The sequence below is a fragment of the Miscanthus floridulus genome, chromosome 1 (genome assembly GCF_019320115.1).
Source record: "Miscanthus floridulus cultivar M001 chromosome 1, ASM1932011v1, whole genome shotgun sequence".
Taxonomy (NCBI): Eukaryota; Viridiplantae; Streptophyta; class Magnoliopsida; order Poales; family Poaceae; genus Miscanthus; species Miscanthus floridulus.
This window is the reverse complement of record NC_089580.1, coordinates 108,987,245-109,010,806: the sequence shown is the minus strand read 5'-3', so window position 1 is coordinate 109,010,806 and position 23,562 is coordinate 108,987,245. Positions and strand designations below refer to the sequence as shown.

General features: G+C 44.6%; 2 protein-coding genes and 1 long non-coding RNA gene across 3 annotated transcripts; all 3 read right to left on the bottom strand.

The window, feature by feature from the left end:
* Positions 1–2,373: 2,373 nt before the first annotated feature.
* On the bottom strand, positions 2,374–4,081 carry LOC136490900 (uncharacterized). Its single transcript, XR_010767904.1, has 3 exons — positions 3,675–4,081; positions 2,617–2,816; positions 2,374–2,505 (listed from the first exon to the last, which is right to left on the bottom strand). It is a non-coding gene; the product is annotated as an uncharacterized lncRNA (long non-coding RNA).
* A 198-nt stretch (positions 4,082–4,279) lies between these two features.
* On the bottom strand, positions 4,280–8,421 carry LOC136538773 (pentatricopeptide repeat-containing protein At1g63330-like). Its single transcript, XM_066530729.1, has 2 exons — positions 5,015–8,421; positions 4,280–4,938 (listed from the first exon to the last, which is right to left on the bottom strand). The coding sequence occupies exon 1, from the start codon at positions 8,419–8,421 to the stop codon at positions 5,881–5,883; it is 2,541 nt and encodes an 846-aa protein (XP_066386826.1). The 3' UTR covers positions 4,280–4,938; positions 5,015–5,880.
* A 3,892-nt stretch (positions 8,422–12,313) lies between these two features.
* Positions 12,314–14,351, bottom strand: LOC136538783 (thaumatin-like protein 1b). Its single transcript, XM_066530738.1, has 2 exons — positions 13,452–14,351; positions 12,314–12,882 (listed from the first exon to the last, which is right to left on the bottom strand). Exons 1-2 carry the CDS (start codon positions 14,258–14,260, stop codon positions 12,702–12,704), a joined length of 990 nt encoding a protein of 329 aa, XP_066386835.1. The 5' UTR covers positions 14,261–14,351; the 3' UTR covers positions 12,314–12,701.
* Positions 14,352–23,562: the final 9,211 nt, after the last annotated feature.

Genomic DNA, 23,562 nt, shown 5'->3' with positions numbered 1-23,562 from the left:
CCGGTCAACCTAAAAAACGGCTAGTGAAGGGGTAACGACTATTTTAGCCCGTGGGGCTATAAATAGAAGGTGGTCTCGACCATGGCTGGTGTAGAGCACCTTGGGGGACTTTGTGTCCATGCTTAAGAGTGCTTAGGAGCCCTCCATCTCACATATGCTTGATAGTGATCATTCGATTGTGTGTGAGAGCGATTCTAGTGCGATTGCATCGTAAGGTTGCATCAAGTGGCACTAGGTGATCAAGTTGCAAGCCGGTGGTGCTTGTTACTCTTGGAGGTTGCCACCTCCTAGACGGCTTGGTGGTGGTCTCCGTCGAAGCCCGCAAGAAGCTTGTGCGGTGCTCCGTAGAAGAGCTTTATGAGGGGCATTGTGCTCGCCCTGCGAGAGCCACGAAGAGCAACTCTAGTTGAGCGTGTCATTGAGCTACCTTCACTTTTAGGGTAGGTTCTTGCAGTGCCCGACGTGCAGGCTTGGCAGGTAATGCCAATTAGCCGCCAAACCACCAAGTGAGCGGTTAACACAATGGGGACGTAGCATGTTGGCAAGCACGTGAACCTCAGGAGAAAATTCACCGTATCAACCTTGTTCTTCCCGTTGGTTTGCAATCCCCTGTACACAAGCTTGTAATTAATTTCATATACATTGTGCTTGTGTAGTTGCTCTTGAAATTGGTTAGCTTGTGTAGCTCACTAGTTACCTTCTCGCTTGTGTAGCATAGAAGTAGCTCCCTTGCGTGGCTAATTTGATTTGTGTAACCTTGTTAGTCACATTGCTTAGTTTGTATAGCACAGTATTTGCACTCTCTAATTTGGCATTGGTTGCCTTGTTATTGAGCATTGCTAGTGAGCTTAGGTAGCTTTATGCTTTTGCTTACTAGCATGTGTAGGAGCACCCTCGTTGCTTAAAATACTAGTGGCATAGGTTTGTGTGACCTTACTCTTAGAATTGGATAGGTGTGCTCTAGCTAGCCCGGCACCTTTGTTGTCTAATTAGGATCTTTACAAAGTGCTTGTGAACTTCGATAGAGAGGTGTAGTCTCGGCTAGATCGATGTTTAATTCCGCATTTATTTTGGTTAGTCGGCGCGATTAAATTTAGAAAGGACTATTCATCCCCCTCTAGTCCGCCATCTCGACCCTACAAAGGGAAACGGCCGATGATGGAGCAGAGGAAGAAAAGAGACGATGGTGGCCGATGCTCAACGTTTTAAAGGGCGAGGAGGCGAACTCCGGCATGCCAGTGTCTTCGTGAGCACGTCCACGCAGGCAGCCGCGCGTCCACGCACGAGAAACGCCGCAGCGGCCATGGAGGACGCCGGTGAACAATGAGAGAGGGAGAAAAGAGAGGGCGGCGCCGGGGTACTGTTCATATCTAACAGGGCATCTTCTTCTTCCTTTTTCTCTTGATTTTGTGCAGAAACTTGTCAAGCTCCAATAACCAAAGTTATTCATCCCTCTCTCATCTTCATCTTTGCTTCAAGGACCAACATCAAAAGATCAACAGATTGAGAGATTTTTAATTTCGAAGATAGAACTTGAAATCTGTTTTTCAGAGTTAGGGTTTGCAAACTGTTAACTAGCAACTTTGGTTAATTAATTAGTGGACAAACATCTATCAACCAATTTCACATTAACATAGCTCAAGCATAGTACCAACCAATGAAACAAAAGTTGCCCAATTTTTATCTATGAAAGTTGATTTAATAAAATCCCAAACATTGAACTTTATAACTAAAATTCAGGGACAGTAAAAAATGGCCAAGTATCATAAAGTTATTGAATTCAATCTTTGAGCTCAAATTTAAACATATTTGACTTGAAAACATACCCCAACTTTGATTTCATTTTAAAGCACATACTTTCTACTACAAAATTTATATTGGAAAAATTTTAATTGTTTAAGGAAATTTCTAACCATAAAATCACAAAGGACCTTAATTAATGTTTTTCATAACATTTCATGCAAGCACATCTCAACACATATGTAACCTATGAATGCTATAATTAAAATATGCAATGCATTTATGTCTTAATACTTCATGATTATGCATGATGATGAATATGATCAAGGTTTTAATTGCTTTTTAACATCTAGGATGTTACACCTGTTTCCTTTTTTTAATTCATCTATTGATTATACTTATACATGACCTTTTTCTTCGTTAATTGTGTTGCAGTTCCATTTCTTTACTTCAAGTATTCAAATTACGTTTCTTCCCTGAACTCCAGTGAGCCCTTAGTTTGTCTATATATTTGTGTGAAGGGCCAAAATGGCAACCGGAAGGGGTTGAATGAGAGCTGCCAAAAAAAAATTGCAAGGAAGAACTTGGCATATATTTTGATTAATAACTCAACATGTCCATCTAAGAAAATTACGATTACAAGATTGTTTCTTCCCATAAATTAAGAAATGGTATGCTGAGCACAGACAGTACAAACATACCTTTTACCGATGAGTAATGGCATCTGAAAATTACGTGCAAACTGTTTTACGTAGATGTGGCATTCTGGCAAACAAAACATAATGGCAAACATCAGTAACAAAACAAGAGTACGTTTCGTGTTGGCTCAGGAAAGCTGAGCCGACATCTTTAAATTTCAGTTTGAGAGCTGCTGACCTTTTGAAGGCTTTGTCATCTGTTATCCCTGGTGTTTCCAGGCAGCTCGGTCCAAACACCCATCTCACCAATCAATACCCAATTAGCCATCCTCTTGACAGTAAGATGAAGTTCCGCGATAAGAACTTCATACTAAACCAACCAACATTCTTAACCGCATTTCACTCTTCAGGTTGCCAATAGCTCTGTCATTATTCCATCTGATAAAAGAGTATCAGCAGGCAAAAGAAAAAACCAAGTATAATACTGTGCGGGAGATGAAAACTTAAGGAAGTCAAAATGCAATTATATTTAAATACACTAGACTGTCTTTAGCACAACCAAGCTAAACAGCTCCATTAAAGAAAGCAAAGAGGTTGGTCTAGAGCACTCTGTTCCAATATTGTCAAGGGCCTTGACGCATAGGGTAGCCGGCCCTTGGCTACGGAGGTTGTAGCCGCGGTCCGTGTCGCCTCCGGTGAGGTTTTGCCCCTCCACCGTAGGTTTGGTTAGGGAGAAGAGAGAGATTAGGGATAATGATCTTTCTTAATTTGCAAAGTGCCGGATACAATAATAAATAGCCCATGGCTGGAACAGCCATGCCTACAATTTAGGAAAGCCAACAAACTAATAGGAAAGCCAAATAACTAATTGGTACTTGCTAAACTTAGCCACTAACGGTGGCCTTCCCAGCCGAGAGCTGGGCGCGCTCTGCAGCGCGGCGCACGTCACGCGCACGGCGTCTCGCGTACGTGCGCCCCCACATGACAAATATCCAATGAGGTCTATCACAAGAAAACGACTATGCCAATTGAGCAAATGCGCACGATCGTCCCTTGTATTAAAATGAAGATGAGAATGTTACTTTTTGTTTTCACCATACTACTTTTTACTAGTACTATTTTGACTAAGGCAACTATTTTCAAACGATCATAGCTTGTTTGGTTTCAGGCCCATCTAGACCAACCAAAATTTGTTCGCGATCAAAGCAAACACATGGCTAAATTTTGGAATGCGGATGTTTGGATAGGACCAGAATAGTTGCCAAAATTTTGAGAAAATAACATAATTTCACAAACCTGATAAATAATCCGCATGCAGCAAATCTTCACCAGAAAGCACTTGATGCATAAGCCAGTGACACATTTGAGGAGATTAAGATGCGGTCGTTGGAGAAAACTTGTTTCTGCTACCAGGTTCACTAGTGCAGAGAGAAAGGGTGCCGTCCTGGCTACTACCAGAGCACTGCCGGCTGGGGATTATGTTGGATCTCGTGCTCAATTTTCAGTACCGCAGCTTAGAGCTGAGAGGAAAAGGAAAACAAGCTCCAAATTGGATGAGAACAACATTACACAACGAGGCTGGAACGTCTCGTTGCCAACATTTTGGGGCACACGGTTGATGCACCACAACTTTGAGCCCCACAAGGGAACAATGCATGCCAAACTTGGGCTTGGCCAGCCACAGTTAGAAAGCAGGAAGCCATCCAAACCTTAGCTGAAAAGTTAGGCATTAACAGTTTTTGGTAGGGCCCAAACTAAAAACAAGCTCCTACAGTTAACAAGGTGTCTTCAAAACTGAAAATTAGACAGCAAGCAAAAAAAAAAAAAAAATCAACATCATCAGAACATTTTACAAGTGCAGTCACACTAGACTAACAAATCTAAGCTGACAGGGCGTAGAACAATCTGTTCACAAATTTTATTATATGCAGTAGCGGAATCAATTATTCTATGAAAAAGAATTTGCTTTGAAGTCCCACCTGACTACACCTAACTAAAGTTTGCAGTTAAAGGGTATGCTTTGATGAGCTTCTTACACATTTACAGTAGTATGGATTATGGAATCCATACTATGAATCTATGATCCTTTGGATGGATTGGACAGCAGCATCCATCTTTAGAATTTATTGATTATAAACCCATTCTGGCGGCAAGACAAAATAATCATTTAAAAGAACAAGAAAAGTAGCTAGTAAGAAGATAGAGAAGGCAGTTGACAAGGAGAAAGAAAACTGCTATGGACTTCAACTTTGCAGCTTATGTCCAATCAAGAATTAAAAAAAAGGTGTAACAGTATGATCTAGCATATTAGTAACATAACAGCACATAATCTTGCATTTCTTATTGATAAGGAAAATCAATGGTACCAAAATTGCACAATTAGAGGGAACCTTGTATATTTCTAAATTTCTAACCACTACTTGTTTCTGCACAAACAAATTGAAACCTTGCACTATGATGTTTACCATCCAATGAACCCATGGCACATCACATCAGCCAAACTAAAATTCATTGCATCCACCGAAGGAGCAGGTTCTGTTCCAGTCATCAGGGGCATCATCTGAAAGACAACAAATGCACAAATTGATAAGCACAAGGACAAAACTGAACTGCACAAAGCAACTAAGACCACTTACCAGTGAATGCCATTGATGCTGGTCAGTATCTATATGCTGTTAGCTGCACTGCAGTTTCTGTTGGATTGGATGTTGTTGTTGTTGCTTATGTCATGAGCATGTAGTGCTCCATTCTTTTGACCATGCCCTTCCTTGTCTATACAACAGGTCATGCTGTAGTTGTGGCCTTTATGGCCTAGTAGTTGATAGTTGTAGAATTGGCAGTATGTCCATGTAGTTGGCACAATGTAGTGCTTGCCATGTATTATATGAAATATGAAAGGTATAAGGCTAGCTGCACCTCCAGTTCAGCTCCCTCTCCCTCTCCCTACCCAGGGAGAAGCGCGTGCTCATATGTGACTGAGGGCAAACACCTGGGAGCCAGCTAACAGTTTCTGCCACCTCAATCACCATAACAGCCACACCCAGGGACAAGTGCCTTCTCAGCCAACGGAGGTTGTACAGTAACAGATGCATACCAGGCCACCATCAACCAACCGCACAAATAGCAGTGCGCAACAGGAACAAAGAATGGTATGCTGTGAGAAGCCAATGATCTGTGCAGCTCATCCCAGCCACAGTCACAAAACCACCTTGAACCTGCATGAACAAGCACAACCCCCACCGACAATCACAGAAGACAAGAAATCGTCGCTGCCTATGCAACCATCAATCACCATCCAAAATTCATAGCAAGGAAATGCTGGAACAGAAGATCAGCGATTAGACAGTTCCTGATGGTACATAGCTCCAAAAACTTTCATAGCTCAAACAGAGTGATTCATAGTGGATATTGAATAGCAAGGGTTGTGATATGGTATCTCACAGAGGCACCATCGGCTACCAAAAAGTTTTCTAATACTTTATAGGGTTATAAAATTCATTTATCAACCAGTATCCAAAATTTTAATCATGCTTCTGCCAGCAGGATCAAAACCTCTATCTGTAGGCATATGTGTAGCCTTTGAGGATCTGCCGTTATGCATAGTCTCATATGTCATGAACATTAAGAACTCAAGAAATAGGCATCTTTCTATGTCCTCGTTGTTAGCGTGGGGGTCATCCTCCATTTCCCTTCGTGCCCAGTCAATTATATTTCTAGTAGCATCATCAAAAACAAAAGAATCTTCTCTGAGCTTCTCAGCCCACATAAGGGCTCTCTTCCCAAATCCTTGCTTGCAGAAATGAGAAAGGAAAACATTAAGTGTGATAGTGTTTGGTTGAAAAGCCATCTTAATAAGCCTGCCAGTCAATATCATAGCTGGATCAAGAACATCGCTGCAAATGCCATCCATCAATGTGTTGTATGTAACAGAATTTGGAGGACAACCCATAGCAACAAGCTCATCTAGCACCTTCCCTGCTTGATTCAACATATGGTTGCTGCAGAGACTATGCATCCAAATATTATATGTGAAAATATCTGGTTCACAACCAGCTGCGAGCATCTTATTCATGAAATTCATGGCACTGTTCATATCCTTAGCCCTACAATATGCATTGATTATCGTATTATATGTCACTGTGTCTGGGGTTAGACCATTACTGCACATGTCCAATAAAAGGTTGTCCACCACCTCCAGCTTTCCTTCTCTGCATAAACCATCGATTAGAATGTTGCTTGTGTAAATGTCAGGAACAAGGCCACTCTGCCTCATATTCTGCTGTAACTTCAAGGCTTCAGTCATATTGCCTGCTCTACAGAGTGCAGATATGATGGAGTTGTAAGTAAAATTGTTCGGTACAATTCCTCTGGCTGTCATCTCAGCAAATGCCTGATAAGCCTCATTCACATAATCTAATCTGCACAGGCCATTGATATATGCTGAGAAAGCAATAAAATCAGGCTGTAAACCAATTTTGCCCATATCATCCCAGCATCTCAATGCGCAGACTGCATTACCCTCTCTGAAAGATGCATCCAAGCAGATAGTAAATGATGTACTCAGACAATATCCTTTACTAACCATGTGCTCTAAAAGAAGCTGTGCTTCATCAAGCCTTCCTTGATTGCACAGCCCCATTATCAAGTAATTCAAAGTAGACGATGACGGTGCGAGCCCTAACTTGTTCATAACTCTATACAGTTCAAAAGCTTCTTCGTGGAGTCCCTCCTTGCTATAAGCAGCGATCAATGCATTAAATCCTGTAACACTCAATGGAACACCCTGCTCAATAGCACCACGCAGAAGCTCCCAGGCATCATCCAATTGACGATCCCAACAAAGCCTACAGACCAACATATCCAACCCATCAGCCAACATATGTGAACCAAACATGTCATGATCATGGACTAACTGGGCAGCATGCCCGAACTTGTAAGCTCCAGCAGCAATAATGTTGAATGTGCAGGAATCTGGCACTAATCCCCTTGCTTTCATTTCGCTATAGGCTGCGCAGGCCTGATCCATCCGTCTGGTCTTTGCATATCCATCAATCAAAACATTGAACGTGATTGTATTTGCTTGGATCCCCACCTGGGCCATTTCATCGAACAGCCTCCTTGCTTCCGGCATCCTCCCTTCATGACACAGAACATCCACTAGTATGTTATATGTCACAACTGTCGGCTCACACCCTGACCTGTGCATTTCTTCAAACAGCTTGAAGGCGTCCTGTGACCACCCAAACACACAGTGCCCCTTGATGAGGATGTTATAGCTGCACACGTCTGGGACGATACCAAACTTCCCCATGATCCCAAGCAGCCCAGAGGCGACGCGCGCCAGCCCCCTGTGGCAGAAACCGAGGAGCATGGCGTTGAAGGTGGCAAGGCTCGGCCGCGGTCCCCTCGCGGCCATTTCCTCGAACACTTTCCAGGCAGCGCGGACCTCCCCGCTTCGGAATAGAAGGCGCAGTAATGCCGCCAACGCGGAGAGGCTGGGCGTGTTCCCAGAGCGGCGGACGCGCTTGAGCACATCGAGTGCCTCGGCTGCCATGCCCGCGGCAAGGAATGCGTGGAGCGCGAGCCGGAGCGCGCCGTACCGCGCGCGCGAGCTCCCGCTGGCACTGTCACTAGACGACCACGAAAGGAGGTCGGAGGAGGCGACCGGGAGGAGCGCTGCGATGAGGATCGCTGCGAAGGGGCGAAGCGCGGTAGCCGACGTGGCGAGGCGCGATGCGGCGGCGAAGCGGGCGGCGAGCGGGGTGGAGGAGGGGGAGCCAGAGAGTGGGCTGACGGCATGGAGCGCGAGGTGGCATTGCGGGGAGGTCTTGAGAAGGCGCGCGAGTGCGAGGAGGGCGTCACGGCGGAGAGATGCTGGCAGTGGCAGTAGGCGATGGTGGTCGGGATGGAGGAACTGCGCGGTTGGATCGTATGCGGAGGAGGAGGTCGTCGTCGTCGTCGTTGTGGATATGAGGTGGTGGAGGTTAACGAGAATACGGTGCGGTGTATTGGGTTGTCTCGCCGCCGTGGCGAGGAGGCGCATCTGGCGCGGCGGCGGCGGCGGTGGGCGACGGAAACGGAGGCAAGTGGAGTTCTTTTTAAGAAAAAGGCTCCGTTGGTGAGTCAGCAGCGGTAGTGGGCCAGTGGCTATGTAGGATCCTGCGTGGCACTTACGTGGACATTAACTCTTTTCCTGTTTGGGCTTACTTTTGTGCTAAAGCTCTAGTTTTGGGCCCGGAATATTAGTTTGGTGGGAAAAAAATCATTTGATCGCCCTCTCAACTATAGCGTGAGTTTGATTTCTCTCTCTCAATTAAAAATCAGATTTTTAGCCTTTTTCTAACAGTTGAAAACGTTCGATTTATCTCTCCAAATAGTTGTGGCTAATGAGACACCACGTCAGCCATCCTACATGGCTCCACAAGGAAGGTGCATCGAACTTTCATGATGGACTTTATAAAAAGCTTTAGAAATAATTTTCAAAAAAATATCCAATATTTTTATATAATAAATATATGCATTAAAATATTAAAATCTGATTTAATATTAAAAAAATTATAGAATTTTTTTTTAAAATTTAGAAAATGCAAGACCAGCTTCATATTTTTTTTCTAAAACCAATAGCACATCTGAACTATGCTCAAAGTTTTACAACTGGTGTTTATGGTACGGTGTTATCGTGGTTAGGCTTTAATTTGGTTTGGGAATGGACTATATTTCACAAATAGTTTGCCCAGTTTGCTTTTGAAGTTAAAAAGATTTGGATCAATTTAGGTCGGACTTTTGATAGTTCAGGTGCATAATGGGTTCAACCCTTGCCTTAAACTGGTTCTTGGCTAATGGATTGAAGCCAACACACTGTCTGCAAAAAAAAAAAATTACTATCAAGGGTGTCAACACTGTCTCCATCCTCGAACTCAAGACCTAGCACTACTGCACGCAGGAGGAGGTCCGAAACCCCCCGGTGTCATCACGACCGCTGCTTCCATTGAAGAGTTCCGCGCGTGCTCATAGTCGCCGCCAAAGTTCTATAGTGTAGGGGAGCTGAAACTTAAGATCGACCCCCCTACACTATAGAACTTTGCCTAAAAATTCATGGGGACTCTACAGGGGTTCCACTGCTACGATATGGGTAGGGGGCTTGAGCCCCCCCACCCCCCGCTGTGTCCGCCCCTGGTCGCCGCTGTGGTAGCCAAGTAGGTACGAATCACAGAAGTGGTAGGACTGGCATTTTCACGCAATACCTGGGCGTACATCGCTCGTCATTGGAGCTTCCTGCTACAGCAGCGCGTACGTGCTCAAGTTGTTGTGCGAGCTCTCGACAGTACGACACGCTCATCGCCCGTATGAGGTGGACATCACAGCAGGCCGACAGCGACGACGATGGCAACAACGACAACGCCAACCCACTTTGCCACGCACGCCGCCTTACTGTACCTACCTAACATCCGAGTCAGAGCTCAAGATTGAGGAAGAAGAAACATTGAGATGGTGCATAGCTTTTGTGAGAGTTAGATCCCACGATTTTGAAATGGCTTGACACCGCATAGAAGAAAATGGATTGGTTTAGTTTGGGCCCAAGAGATTGACAAGTTGGATCAGTTTAGGTAAATGAGCTGCTACAACGGAGTGGACTGGGTTAATTGATAGATCTTTGAAGTAAAGTTTGGTGTGGTTCAGATTTTGGCCCGTTAGCAAGTTCACATGCAGCAAAAAAAAAATCGTACGGACACGACACACTGGACCTCCTGCAACCAACATGCATACGTGACGCTAACTGATTCTCCGTTGCCCGCTCGCTTCGTTCCTCCATGAATAGTGTCAATACATGAGTCCAATTCAAATTTGAGTGTCAACAACATGTTGATTTTCAGCCCCCGAGCACTCCCAAACTTTCACGGGAGTAGTTGCCATCGATTGTTGCAAAAATGTTGTGCGCGTAAGTGAGAGAAGAAAACCAACTACTGATACATACAGTGTGACAAGCTTAAGATTTGATTATTTCCCCCCAATAGAATCAATCAACCAATAATCACTCTGAGGTTACAACAAATCCTTGTGATGGATACGACCTATCTAGTCCTGCATTAGGAGAAAGAATAGTGAAAGAATTACCCCGCCTGTCTCTGCCCAACAGATGAAAAGAACATTTTTGGAGCAAAAAAAAAAAAGAGAGAGGAGAGAAACTAGTCTACTTCTACTTGTCCTACCTGGCTACCAGCCTACAATAGCTACAGTCTAGTATGCTCTTGTTCAGGGATGAAAACGGTACGGATATTTTCCAACCGTATTCGAGACCGAATCCATTTAGAGGAGTTGAGATCTGTCCGTATCCGAGTTCGGATATTCAACATCCGATACCGTATTCGTATCCGAATACTCAAATCGCATATTTATGATGCCGATATCCAATCGTATCATATCCGGCATAGTTAACACTATCCGTATTCGAATCTAAATCTGAATAAAAATATAAAAACAAATGTAATATCATTGATATCCGTCCGTATTCATCCCTACTCTTGTTTCGTCCCGGTTGCTAGGGGCTGCAACATATGTACGTGTCTTCTCTTCGGTGACCTGGTCAAAGCATATGACATGTGTGGCCCCACCTAGCAGCGACAGTGACAGATCAACCTAGTGCTGCAGTAGCACCGGACCGGGTGCGCTCACACGATAGCCGAGCGCGAGAGCCAGAGCGCGACGCCCGTGGTGATGGCGACGGCGTAGAGCCATCCTACATGGCTCCACGAGAAGGTGCATTAAACTTTCATTCATGATAGACTTTATAAAAAGTTTCAGAAATAATTTTCAAAAAAAAATCCAAATATTTTTATATAATAAATATGCATTAAAAATATTAAAATCTGATTTAATATTCAAAAGTCCGTAGCAATTTTGTTTTTTAACTCGAAAAATACAAAGCCAGTTTCATATTCTTTCTTAAACCATTAACACACCTGAACTATTAAATGTGTTAATAGTTCGGTGTGCAACCGGTTTTTATGGTATGGTTTTGTCGTGGTTAGGCTTTGGCTTGGTGGGAATGGATCCACAAACAGTTTGATCCCATTTGGTTTTGAAGTCAAAAAGGTTTGAATCAGTTTAGGTTGGACTTTAATCGTTCAGGTGCATAATGGGTTCAATCCTCACCTCAAACCGGTTCTTGGCTAATGGATTCAAGCCCACGCACATAGTCGCAATAACAGGAGCTGTGCTGCTACGCGGTGCACATGTGCTCGAGTTGTGCGAGGTCGACCACTTCAGTGCCCAAGCGTAGGATAGCCACGACACACTCAGCAGCCGCATTCGAGAAGCACCACGCCGCACGTGGGAGCTGGACATCGTAGCAGGCCGACAGCGACGGCGACGACAACGGCAACAGCGGCCAACCCTCTTTGCCGCGCGCGGCGGCGACGTACTTTACTTGCCTATCATCCGAGACGAGAGCTAAAGATTGAGGAAGAAGAAAGATTGAGACAGAGCACTTTTGTGAGAGTTAGATCTCCCATGGTTTAAGAATAGCTTGACACTGCTTAGAAGAAAATGGATTGGTTTAGTTCGGGCCCAAGAGATTGACGGGTTGGATCAGTTTGGGTTAATTGATAGTTTTTTTAAAGGAATGGTTTGATGTGGGCGTGGTTCAAATTTTGGCCCATTAGCAAGTTTACATGCAGAAAAAAAAACCGTACGCACACGATATATTTGACCTCTAGCAACCAACATATACACGTGACGCTAGCTGATTCACCGTTGCCTGCTCGCTTCCTCCAGGAATAGTGTCAATACATGAGTCCATTTCAAATTTGAGTGTCAACAACAGCACATTATTTTTAGCCCCAGAGCACTCCCAAACTTTCATCACGGGCATAGTTGCTATCAATTGTTGCAAAAAATGTTCAGAGCTTAAGTGAGAGAAGAAAACCAATTGAAGCTTAAGATTTGATTATTTTCCCCCAATAGAATCAATCAACCAATAATCACTCTGAGGTTACAACAAATCCTTCTGATGGATACGACCTATCTAGCTAGTCCTGCAGTAGGAGAAAGGATGGTGAAAGAATTACCCGCCTGTCTCTGCCCAACAGATGAAAAGACTATTTTCGGAGCCAAAAAAGAGAGAGAGAGAGAGAGAAACTAGTCTACTTCTACTTGTCCTACCTAGGCTACAATCCTACAATACGGTACAGTACTATGCTCTTGTTCCGTCCCAGTCGCTAGGGGCTGCAACATACGGTCAAAAGCACATGATATGCGTGGCCCCACCTAGCAGCGACGGTGACCGACCAACCTAGTGCTGCGGTAGCACCGGACCGGGTGCGCTCACACGAGAGCCGAGCCCGAGAGCGCGAGCGCCACGGTGATGGTGACGGCGTAGAGAAGGTTGGCGGAAGCGGCGGCGGCGCTGGTCTGCGTGTTGCCGCCGAAGAAGACCATGGTGGTGCCGTTGTTCAGCTGCTGCGGTAACCCGGCGGTCTGCGGGTTCTGCCCTGTCGACTTTACGCTGTTGCATGCAACAGTATTCAAGTGGTCAGTATCACAGCTAGTACACGGTATCAGTAACTGATAGCTGCTGTTCTCTTTAATATAATACTATATATGAGTTGTTGCCAAAAAAAAAGAGTAGATAAAAATTGGTGGCATGGTGCCATATTTTTAACTAAAACATGTTTGCTATGTTATTTTGACCTGCTGGGCCGTGCCAACTGCCAGGACCACCTGTGAGAGCCCAAACGGCTAAAACAGAGGCAACCCTTGTCCAGTTGTCCTACGTAGTATGACCACGTGGACTGGACAACCGCGCGTGCCTGCCTTCCTAGCCGTTTTCTCACTAGCCGTTGGTAACTTACCTCCTCGAAATGCGTCACCATCCCAGCCCACCTGCGACTTGTCACTAGTGACTAGCCACTCCCACAATTACTGCTACAGTACGTACTGACAGAATGGTGTACTACTGCTAATAGTATCTTATTAGTCATTTTTAACTACTATACTACTGCTAATTGCAGGGAATGAAGGATGAAACTAGTCGTTCTTAGTGTAGTGGCAGCGCGAATTAGTCATTGCTGGTACCTGGTGGGCACGGCGGGGCAGAAGGTGACGGTGTAGTCGGTGCTGCCGGCGGCGCAGGTGAATGTGGAGGTGGCGTCGTCGTAGGCGTAGCTGTAGGCGCGCGGGCACGCGGTCTTGAAGAACTGCGAGTACGTTGATGGCCGGCATGTGTTAGGATTCCCATAAGCGCCGCTGCAGCAGTACTGCGCGTCCCCGAAGGCGTCGCACGCGCTACGGCACGCCACGGGCCCGCCGTCCGCCGCGGCCTCCACCCTTAGGCCCGCCGGGCACGCCGCGTTGAGCTCCGCGGCGCACCCCGTCGCCGCGCACTTGCCGGTTGATGCCGTGGTGGAGGAGGCGGTGGTGGTGGGCGCGACGACCATGGGCAGGTTGTACCCGTCGACGAGGCTGACGTCGTAGAAGTCGAGCCCGCCGCTGCCGTCCAGCGTGAACTCGGCCAGCGTGGCGGGCGTGGCGGCGCCGCCGCCGTTGCACTGCACGTCCCCGGAGCCGCAGTCCCCCGTGGCGCACGCGAACCGCCCCGTGGCGGCGTCGGCGGCGCAGAGCGTGCGGCCCCAGAGGCGGCCCGACCACCCCGCGGGCGCCGCCACGGCACGGGACTCCCCCGGCGCCAGCGCGAACCCCGTGCTGGGCAGCGCCGCGGAGCCCGCGCTGGACAGCAGGCCCGGCCACACCGTGTAGCCGCAGCTGTTGGCGATGGTGAACGTCGCCGACCGCGCGCCGCGCAGCTGAATCAGATGCAGCTGAAGGAGCAGCGCGAACGCCGCGAATGCCCGGCGCCAAGAACGCACCGCTGCCGGCGCCGCCATTTCGCTTGTGGAATGTTGATGCGCGCTTGCAGCTGGAGAACCTGGCAACAGTGTGATTGGAGAATTCAGTGGATGGATGGATGCGGTGGATGACGGTGCTAACAACAGCCATGGATGGGTGTATTTATAAGGTAAGGTAAGGTAGCTAGCCGGTGGAGGATGGCGACAGGGGAAGCGCAGGAGAAGCAGGGGAGGAGGAGCTGGCTGCGAAGCGAAGCAGAGCTGGAGAGGTGCATTGGTGCGTTGTGTCTTACGTGGAGGTGTACCTTGTCCGGTTGTCCTTTGACTCATGTTCTCGCCGCCGTGCTCGCTCTTGCCGCTTGGAAACTGACCAATCCAGTCTCATCTGCCACTCATACTCCAAGCAGCGACCAGCGATTACTAATAAATACTAAATTAGTTAAGTAGAGGATTTAAAAAGAGCAGCAAGGGTGGCAAAGTGGTCAAAGCTTAATTCGGCAGCCATTAGCAGTAGCTTCGCGTCTGCAACCGCACCTACTATAATATAACAGCTTGGGTTACGTCACTAGTAGTAGCTAGTAATTGACTGTAAAAAAGTAATTGCTGTCCCGTAGACTGATGCTCGTTCCCCTTGATTATACTACTAGTAGTACATACTTACTCCGTACTACTGTATGCTAATGCTAATTTTATATTTTGTACCGTTATACAAAACATTTTCAACTTTATTTGACCATTGTATATATCTGCTTCTTTCCAAATTATAAATCACTTTGTGTTTACAGTAAATCAAACTATTCTAATTTCTAACTTTGATCAAGTCTATTATAAATTTACCAACATTTATATCACCAAATTAGTTTAATTCAATCCATCATACAATATTCCATAACAGCGTACTTATTTAGTATTATAGACATCGATGATATTCATATAATATTAGTTAATCTAAAGTTAGATAAATTTGACTTAAAATAAAAAGATAAGCTGACCTAAAGTATGGAATGGAAGGAAAGAGTAACGTTAACGTAGGTCCAGAAATGTAAGATAAGTATTGCAGGCCGGCCGGGTTCGTTGCACATTGAGTTCAGTTCACTCCTTGTCCATCCATGCAAAGGAGGTACTAGCGGGCAGGCAGCTGCAAAGTAGTCGAAACGGGGGCGGTCGATCGGATCAGTATTCAGTACACACCGGCTGCGGCTGGTTAATTGTAACCTGATCGTTCCAGTCAAATCCGCTTTGCATCAATCCAAGACCCACCCCTGCCCGGCCCAATTTTTTTTTGCAATTTAGTCCTTTTTTAAAGAAAATTTATGTTTGGCTCCCTAAAAGACGTAAACTCATCTTTGTACCCTGGGGGTCGGTGTCAGGAATGATGACTCTGCGGTAACACGTCTCGGCGCCACAGATCTTGGATCCGAGGTGTCTGACCGTGCACAGCAGGGTATCCTAGGTGTCGTTGACGTGACTGGTACCTCGGAGCCACAGATCTTGACTCCGAGCTCGGAGCCATGGATCTCAGCTCCGAGCTCGGAACCATAGATCCTGACGCCGATCATGGATTCAAAACCCACGGCCAAGTTTCCCTTGCCGAGACTGCTTTCATTTCTTCTTCCTACCTCTTGGGTTCTTCCTCTCCCTAACCCGCCCAATCTCTTGAATCGTCGAATTTGACCTTGGTATTTGGATTTGATCCATACATTTTCACGAGCAAGGTATCATCTCTCCCCTTATCATTTTTTACGCATTGATTTGGTATATATTACGTCTATTTTGCAACCCTAGATACGTTATTACCTAATGTTTGAAGTAATTTTTTATTTTTTGTATTATGTAATGGTAGGATGTCAAGGCGTGGTAAAGCTAGTAAGCCAAGGTAATCTCTTATCATCGTGTTATATTATGTTTTCATTTATGTGCAATAAATGAAAAAACCCTAGGTTTAGGGTTTAATGTTCATTGCTTTCGGTTCTTAGAAAAAAAATTGTTCAATTGTAGTTATAGCCGGATGACCGAAAATGCATTTAACCTATTGCCTCTGCCAAGTGGTGTTCTAGTGCCCATGTGCTGATGTGGTGATCCTTGCAAGGTAGCCAAGTCCGATGAAGAGGACATGTATAGGCAGAGATATTATATGTGTGCCAATTTTGCGTTTAAGCTTACACTTCGTCAGCGCCGCATTAACAAGATGGTGAGCAATTGATGTTGTGTAATAATTATTTTTTGTCAAATGAAGTCTTGCATTATTTATTTGTTTTGTAACAATTGCATTTGTTGTAGACCCCTCCACTGCTCTGTGATTTTGAGCAGTGGATCGACACTGAGATCAAGCCAGAAGATAAGGAGTGGATGCAGAACTGTTACGGTGGGAGACAGAGGATAAGGTGATGATGGAGAAGAGACGCGGAGAGGAGGCTCTAGAAAAGGAGCACAAGAAAGAGGAGAAAAGGAGGCGTGTTGCTGCGTACAGGGAGGAGAGAGAGAGAGAGAGAGAGAGAGAGGAACCTTGAGCGTGTGCTCCGAGTGAAGGCAGCAATGGAGGAGAATTCCGATGCCCAGAGAAAGGAAAAGTTGTCTCGTTGTACTCAGTAGTCTTCATAATTTGCTAGTTTTATGGTTTATTCATGAACAATGTTGTCTAATCTTGGACTTTGCATTGTGTTGTCATATAATGCACTTTAAGTATGGACGTACCTGAGGCATATTTTGCGTTATTTAGTTTGTCGTCATGTACTTCAAATATTGTTATGTTGATTAATGTGCTCTATTGATCTTTCATAGTGTTGTTGGTTTCATTATTTGTTGTCATAATATTGAGTTTAATATTGTATAGGTAGTGAAACAAGCTCACGTAGTGCAAATAAAACGTAACGAAGTAGTGGATTATCTAATTCAACACACACAATACATGAAATGGTATGTGATAACTTATATCAAACTAGGGTACAGATGTCCTAGACTAAACTAGGGTAGAAAGATTGGGCGGGTTAGGGAGAGGAAGAACTCGAGAGGGAGGAGGAAGAAATGAAAACAATCTTGGCAAGGGAAACTTGGCCGTAGGTTTTGAATCCATGCTTGGCGCCAGGATCCATGGCTCTGAGCTCAGAGCCGAGATCCATGGCTCCGAGCTCGGAGCCAAGATCTGTGGCTCTGATGTACCGGTCACGTCAACGCCACCTAAGATATCCTGCTGTGCATGGCCAGACACCTCGAAGCCAAGATCTATGACGCCGAGACGTGTTACCTCAAAGCCATGAGTCCTGACGCCGATCTAGGGTCCGTTTACGTCTTTCAAAGAGCTAAACGTAAATTTTCTTAAAAAAAGATTAAAATATAAAAAATTGGGCCCACCGCGGCACTGCTTGACCCGGCTCGCCTCACCGGAAAACAACGGAACCTGGTGGGTACAGACTACGTTCCTCGCTGTGAGTGTGAGCCGTCGATGGTGGCAAGGAAGGAATCCCGGCCCGCCGGCAAATCTTCCCGCACAGCTCCCGTTGTCTGTGCTTGCACATCATCCACAGCGCTGGCCAGCCGGCCTGGCACACGCTGGCCGTCCGTCCGTTCCAATTGCATGCTCGCCTCTCCTCTGCATCAGCACTCGGCAAGTCAGCAGAGAAGCGTAGCATTAGCATCTTCCGGCCGCCCCGGTCTATATCATACTATATCGTCCGTCCGTCCCGCTCGATCGTGACGGCATGCACGCCATATGCATGCATGTCAGATGTCACAAATCTTAATTCTGACGATCATGCTCGGTTATCGGCCGGCACCGGCAGTGCTCAGTCGGAGAAGGAACGCACTTGGGCCGCGTTTAGTTCGGCCGATTTGGCGCCGGCCGAATCACTGTGTCGTTTTGTTTTTATTCGGTGCCAATTGTCCGATCGTTGACTAATTAGGCTCAAAACATTCGTCTCACAAAGTACAACCAAACTGTACAATTAGTTTTTGATTTTGTCAACATTTAGTATTTCATACATGTACCACTAGTTTGATGTGACGAAAAATCTTCTTTTTGCACGGTGCCAAAATTTGGAATTGAGGGGAATAAAAAATGGCCTCGGCAAACTGCATCGCAAACAGCTACCTACCACTTAATAGTACTACAGTGTACCATAGTTCTAGTCACCTAAAATGAAGAAAATTAGCCCCAGTTTGTTTATCTTATAATCCGTTTTTTTCAATTTGTTTTTTCAGTAGGAACAGTATTTTTCTCTCACAATAAATTAGCTGGAATAATGTTTCGGCTTATTTTTTCAGCAAAGCGAACGGAGCCTTAAGGTCATCTTTGTATCATTAACTACTAATAGTTAGCTAGCTAATAATAATTTATAGTTAATACTAGGCTAGCTAACTATTCGCTGGTTTGTTAGTTAGGTACAATAGCGGAGCTCCGAAGCTTGGTTAATTTTTTATTATAAAAAATATTACCTATAAAGAAAATCTTCTTTTAAGTTTATACTGACGAGCTCGGTCGGCCACTAGTTAGGTATAGCTAACCATTAACTAAACTATTTGTTGGATTCATTTAAATAAAGAAATGAATTATTAACACATCTAATTATTAGCTCTATGAATCGTACTTAAAACGTATTGTAACACACGAAGTCACTTCCGTCTCCCCATCTAAAAATACCTACTCACCGGTCACCGCAACCACGTCTGCGACTACGACCTCTCGATTCACCGCAGTGGTCTATTATTGACGTTCCAACTTGGCTGCCTCTAGTTAGTCAACACCCGACCGGGAATCAGCTAGCTAGCTAGGTTAATTAGCACACATGCTGGATTATTTGCCAGCGCATGCATGGGCATGGACAACTCTGACTTATTGGTGTTTTGTAGCCTAAGTGCGTGTTTAGTTTGTGAAATTTGGAAATTTGGTTACTGTAGCTTTTGTTTTTATTTGACAATTAGTGTTCAATCATGGACTAATTAGGCTCAAAACGTTTGTCCCGCGATTTCCAATTAAACTGTGCAATTAGTTTTTTTTCGTCTACATTTAATACTCCATGCACGTATCACAAGATTCGATATGATAACTACTGTAGCATTTTTTTGTGAAAATTTTTGAGAAGCAAACACAGCCTAACTGATATTCGTCGCCACCTTCTGCCTCAAGCTTCTGCTCATACTTCTTCCTGCCCAACTAACACCCTGCACAGAAACAACGTTAACAGTTAAACCATGTGCGTAATCGTACCTAGCCACCGCTTAGATCACAAGGTCGTTGAGTCAAATTAAAATTAGCATAAAGAAGCTTCCGCGAATTCTGTTTTATCTTATCCGTGTTTCCAGAGCTACATAATTAAATTCAGTACATCAACACTCCGCAGGAACAGGAAGCTTCTTCTTTGCAGGAAAAAGAATAAATAGGAAACAGCAAAACAATTTATTATTCTTCAAGCTATAGTTATACACCTATTTATAAATGAAGGCTTCTAGTATTTTACACTAAGCCCTAAGAGTAGGGTTACTTAAATCTATAGCCAACTTCTTCACCCATGTAAAAACTTATACTAAGGCCTTGTTTAGATCACTCCAAAATTCCAAGTTTTTTCACTCTCTCTCCATCACATCAATTTTTGGACGCATGCATGGAGCATTAAATGTAGGTAAAAAAAATAACTAATTACACAGTTTAGTTGGAAATCACGAGATGAATCTTTTGAGCTTAGTTGGTCCACGATTGGACAATATTTACCAAATAAGACGAAAGTGCTACTATTCATCGGGTTGAAAAAATCTTCAATCTAAACAAGGCCTAATTCTATCTGCATGTGTTCCAGGTTTTTATAGTGTTGCTTTCTCTACCGAACAAAAATATTGTACTCTAGTTCCAATTCTATCAACTAGCGTGCAATCCTAGGAAAGGTAAAGTCATGCATGCAAGTTACAAGTAACTGCAGAATGTAAAGAATAGGTAGAGAATATAGAACACCGCACCACAACTCATTTTATTTACTTATTTATTCAAGAGCTCGCAGTTTTCATTAGTCCTTGATGTAGATCCTTGCAAAGGAAGTTTCTGGTTAGCTAACTCCGTGGATAGTCGAAGACCTTATCAAGAGACTCTCCTCCCTCACACAACATCTATGACTACTCCACAACGTGTTTGGAGGGTCTCGCAATACTTGCAAACCATGGATTACAACTCGTAGTGCACACGACCACCGACAAACAAAGAGATATGCAAAACATCACCTAACTATATGCTAACACCTAAAGCAATAAGCTAAGAGCCTAAACTGGAACTAATCATGTTTTAAGCCTAATATTAATTGTATTTATATTCAAGATCACACTTATGATGCTAAAACTCTCAAATTGCGTCGATCGCCGCCAATTCAAAATTGCGTCGATTGCCGAGCGGTGGCAAGCTTGCCGTGGAGGCGGCTATGGCGGCCGAGGTTCCAGCGAGAGGGGAAAAAGGCAATACGCCCTTACCGAGGCTCAATTGACCCAGCCACTACGTCGATGCGGTGGAGGCGGACGTGGCGCAGCTACGGGCGAGATGGAGACGGCGGCGGTACGGTGGAGCCCACGCAAGGCAACGGTGGAGGCAAGGCGGAGCTCGGCGATGAGGCTGCGCTGCGGGAATGGCGAAAGAGGAAGCAGTGCAATGAAATGGAGAGCGCGGGGATGGAGCAGCGGGTGCGGGATGCGTTATACTGCGCTCTGGCCCAACACGGCCACGTTGGGTAGGACACTAGCGACGCGCGGCCATCCTCGCGTCCACGCGGCGCGCATGCTCTGGCGACGGTCAGCCACCGAAGGCGTTGATTCAGTTCATTCAGTAACCGCGATGCAAGCCTGACAGCTAGAATTGACAGCGCTCGATCTCCTAAACCATGAGGAATTAACGCCAACGATCTAAACCAAACTTGTAGCTCTATGTACCAGCTTCAATTGTTCTTGAAGGACCATGTGCTAACTCTCAACCGAAACCGAGTTATATTCTCTCAAAGTCAACGCGACCAAACTGTCAGTTAACTCGAGTTAGAAATATTTGCTAAGTGTTGAAAACAAGAAATTGATGATTCTTGTGAGCCTAATTCAAGCATGTTAGGAGCTAAACTAGTCTATGACCCAAAAATAAAAGTTGTTCCTCTTGCCAAATACTACAACTTTGCTTTAGTGACTACCTCCATGCAAGGTCTCTAGCACATAGTTCAAACTTGGTCAAACATGCTACATTCAAATGATGGTATACACTCAAACTTTAGCTTAGTGACCAAATTACCCTTAACCATGAATACCAAAGTTGTTCATGATGCTATTTTGAACATGTCTAAGCTAATTGTAAGGTCACACAATCATTTCATGCATTGGTTACACATAGAGCTTCTCAGTTCAACACACCTAGCATCACTTAAGTACTTGATTAGTCAAAATGATCTTCATGAACATTGTTCCACTAGTCATCACAAGTGTAGCTAATATGTTTTAGTGACTCACATCCATCACTTACATGCATTCACTCATGATCATATGCATATATATAGGGAAACATGAAATAACAAGCAATGTTGCAAATGTTTCAAACACATGTTTCAATTGTAAAAGCTTAAAGATGAATGCTTGATGCTCATGCTCATGCAATGCAAGTCAATTTATGCAAGGCTAACACCTAGGGTGTTACAACCCCTCTCCTTATAAAAATCTCGTCCCGAGATTTGCAAGACCTACCATTCTTGGAAAAAGGCGGGATAAACCTCTCGTAAATAATCCTCTCGTTCCCACGTAGCATCTTGTTTACTGTGATTGTTCCACACCACCTTATAGAACTTAATAATCTTACTCCGTGTTACTCTTTTCATTTCTTCTAACACTCGGACTGACTTTTCTTCATAAGTCAAATCCGATTGAAGCTTCATGTTGGTGGGTGCAATAGCTTCTTCAGGTACACGAAGACATTTCTTCAACTGAGAAACATGGAAGACATCAAATATTGCACTCATCTCTGGTGGAAGTTGTAACTTATAAGCAACATTTCCTTTTCGTTCTGTAATCTTGTATGGTCCTACATATCTAGGTGCAAGCTTCTTTTTCATTCCAAATCTCTTCACTCCCTTCATGGGTGATACCTTCAAGTATACATAGTCACCCACTTCAAAAGTCCGTGGTCTTCTTCTTTTATCAGCATAACTCTTTTGTCTCAATTGAGCTGCCTTCATATGCTGTTGGATAACATGCACTTGCTCTTCAGCTTCATTGACAAAGTCAATACCAAAGTATCTCCTTTCACCGAGCTCAATCCAATTCAACGGAGTTCTATATTTTCTGCCGTACAAGGCTTCAAACGGAGCCATCTTGATGCTTGCTTGATATCTGTTATTGTAGGAGAACTTAGCTAAAGGTAACCATTTCTCCCATGAACCCTTGGAAGATATAACACAAGCTCTTAGCAAATCTTCTAAGATTTGGTTCACTCGCTCTGTCTGTCTTGAAGTTTGCGGATGGTATGCCGAACTTCTGATCAATTTAGTCCCCAAGGCCTAGTGTAAGTGCTCCCAGAAATGAGCTATGAACTGTGGTCCTCGGTCTGAGATTATGGTCCTGGGTACTCCATGTAGCCTCACAATCTGAGAAATGTACAACTCGGCATACCTCCTAGTTACATACCCTGTGTTAACTGGTATAAAATGGGCTGACTTGGTGAGACAATCTACAACGACCCATATGGAATCATGACCTTGCTGTGTCAACGGAAGGCCTATGATAAAGTCCATACTGATTTCTTCCCATTTCCAACCTAGAATAAGCAATAACTGAAGTAATCCGATAGATTTCATATGAACGGCTTTTACTCTGCTGCAGTTGTTGCACCTAGCGACATAGGCTACAATCTCTTTCTTCATCTTAGTCCACCAAAAATGGGTTTTCAAATCTTGATACATCTTACTACTACCCGAATGGATAGATAATTTGGACGAATGAGCTTCCTCTAGAATTTGATTTCTAAGCTCACGGTCTTTCGGTACCACAAGTCAGTCCTCAAACCATAGCACACCTCTTTCGTCCAACCTGAAATGCTTGGTTTCGTGCTCTTGCATCTTTCTCTTGATGTGACTTATACCTACATCTGTTTGCTGCAGCTCTATGATTTTGCTCTCAAGTGAACAACTGATAGTGATATTGTGCAGTACAACAGGATGTAACAAATTGAAGCCATCTTCCAATAATGCTTCCTCAGTGTGGCAATGAGATTTCTGACTGAGTGCATCGGCTACAACATTAGCTTTCCCAGGATGGTAATGTACTTGCAAATTGTAGTCCTTAATTAATTCTAACCATCTTCGCTGTCTCATGTTCATCTCTGGTTGGGTAAAGATATACTT

Bases quoted from the DNA above. Each gene is read 5' to 3' on its own strand.
- LOC136538773 (XM_066530729.1), bottom strand. From the start codon at position 8,421: ATGCGCCTCCTCGCCACGGCGGCGAGACAACCCAATACACCGCACCGT.
- LOC136538783 (XM_066530738.1), bottom strand. From the start codon at position 14,260: ATGGCGGCGCCGGCAGCGGTGCGTTCTTGGCGCCGGGCATTCGCGGCG. The intron at 12,883-13,451 runs GTACCAGCAATG...TGCATGCAACAG, and splicing joins TGCCCCGCCGTGCCCACCAG to CGTAAAGTCGACAGGGCAGA.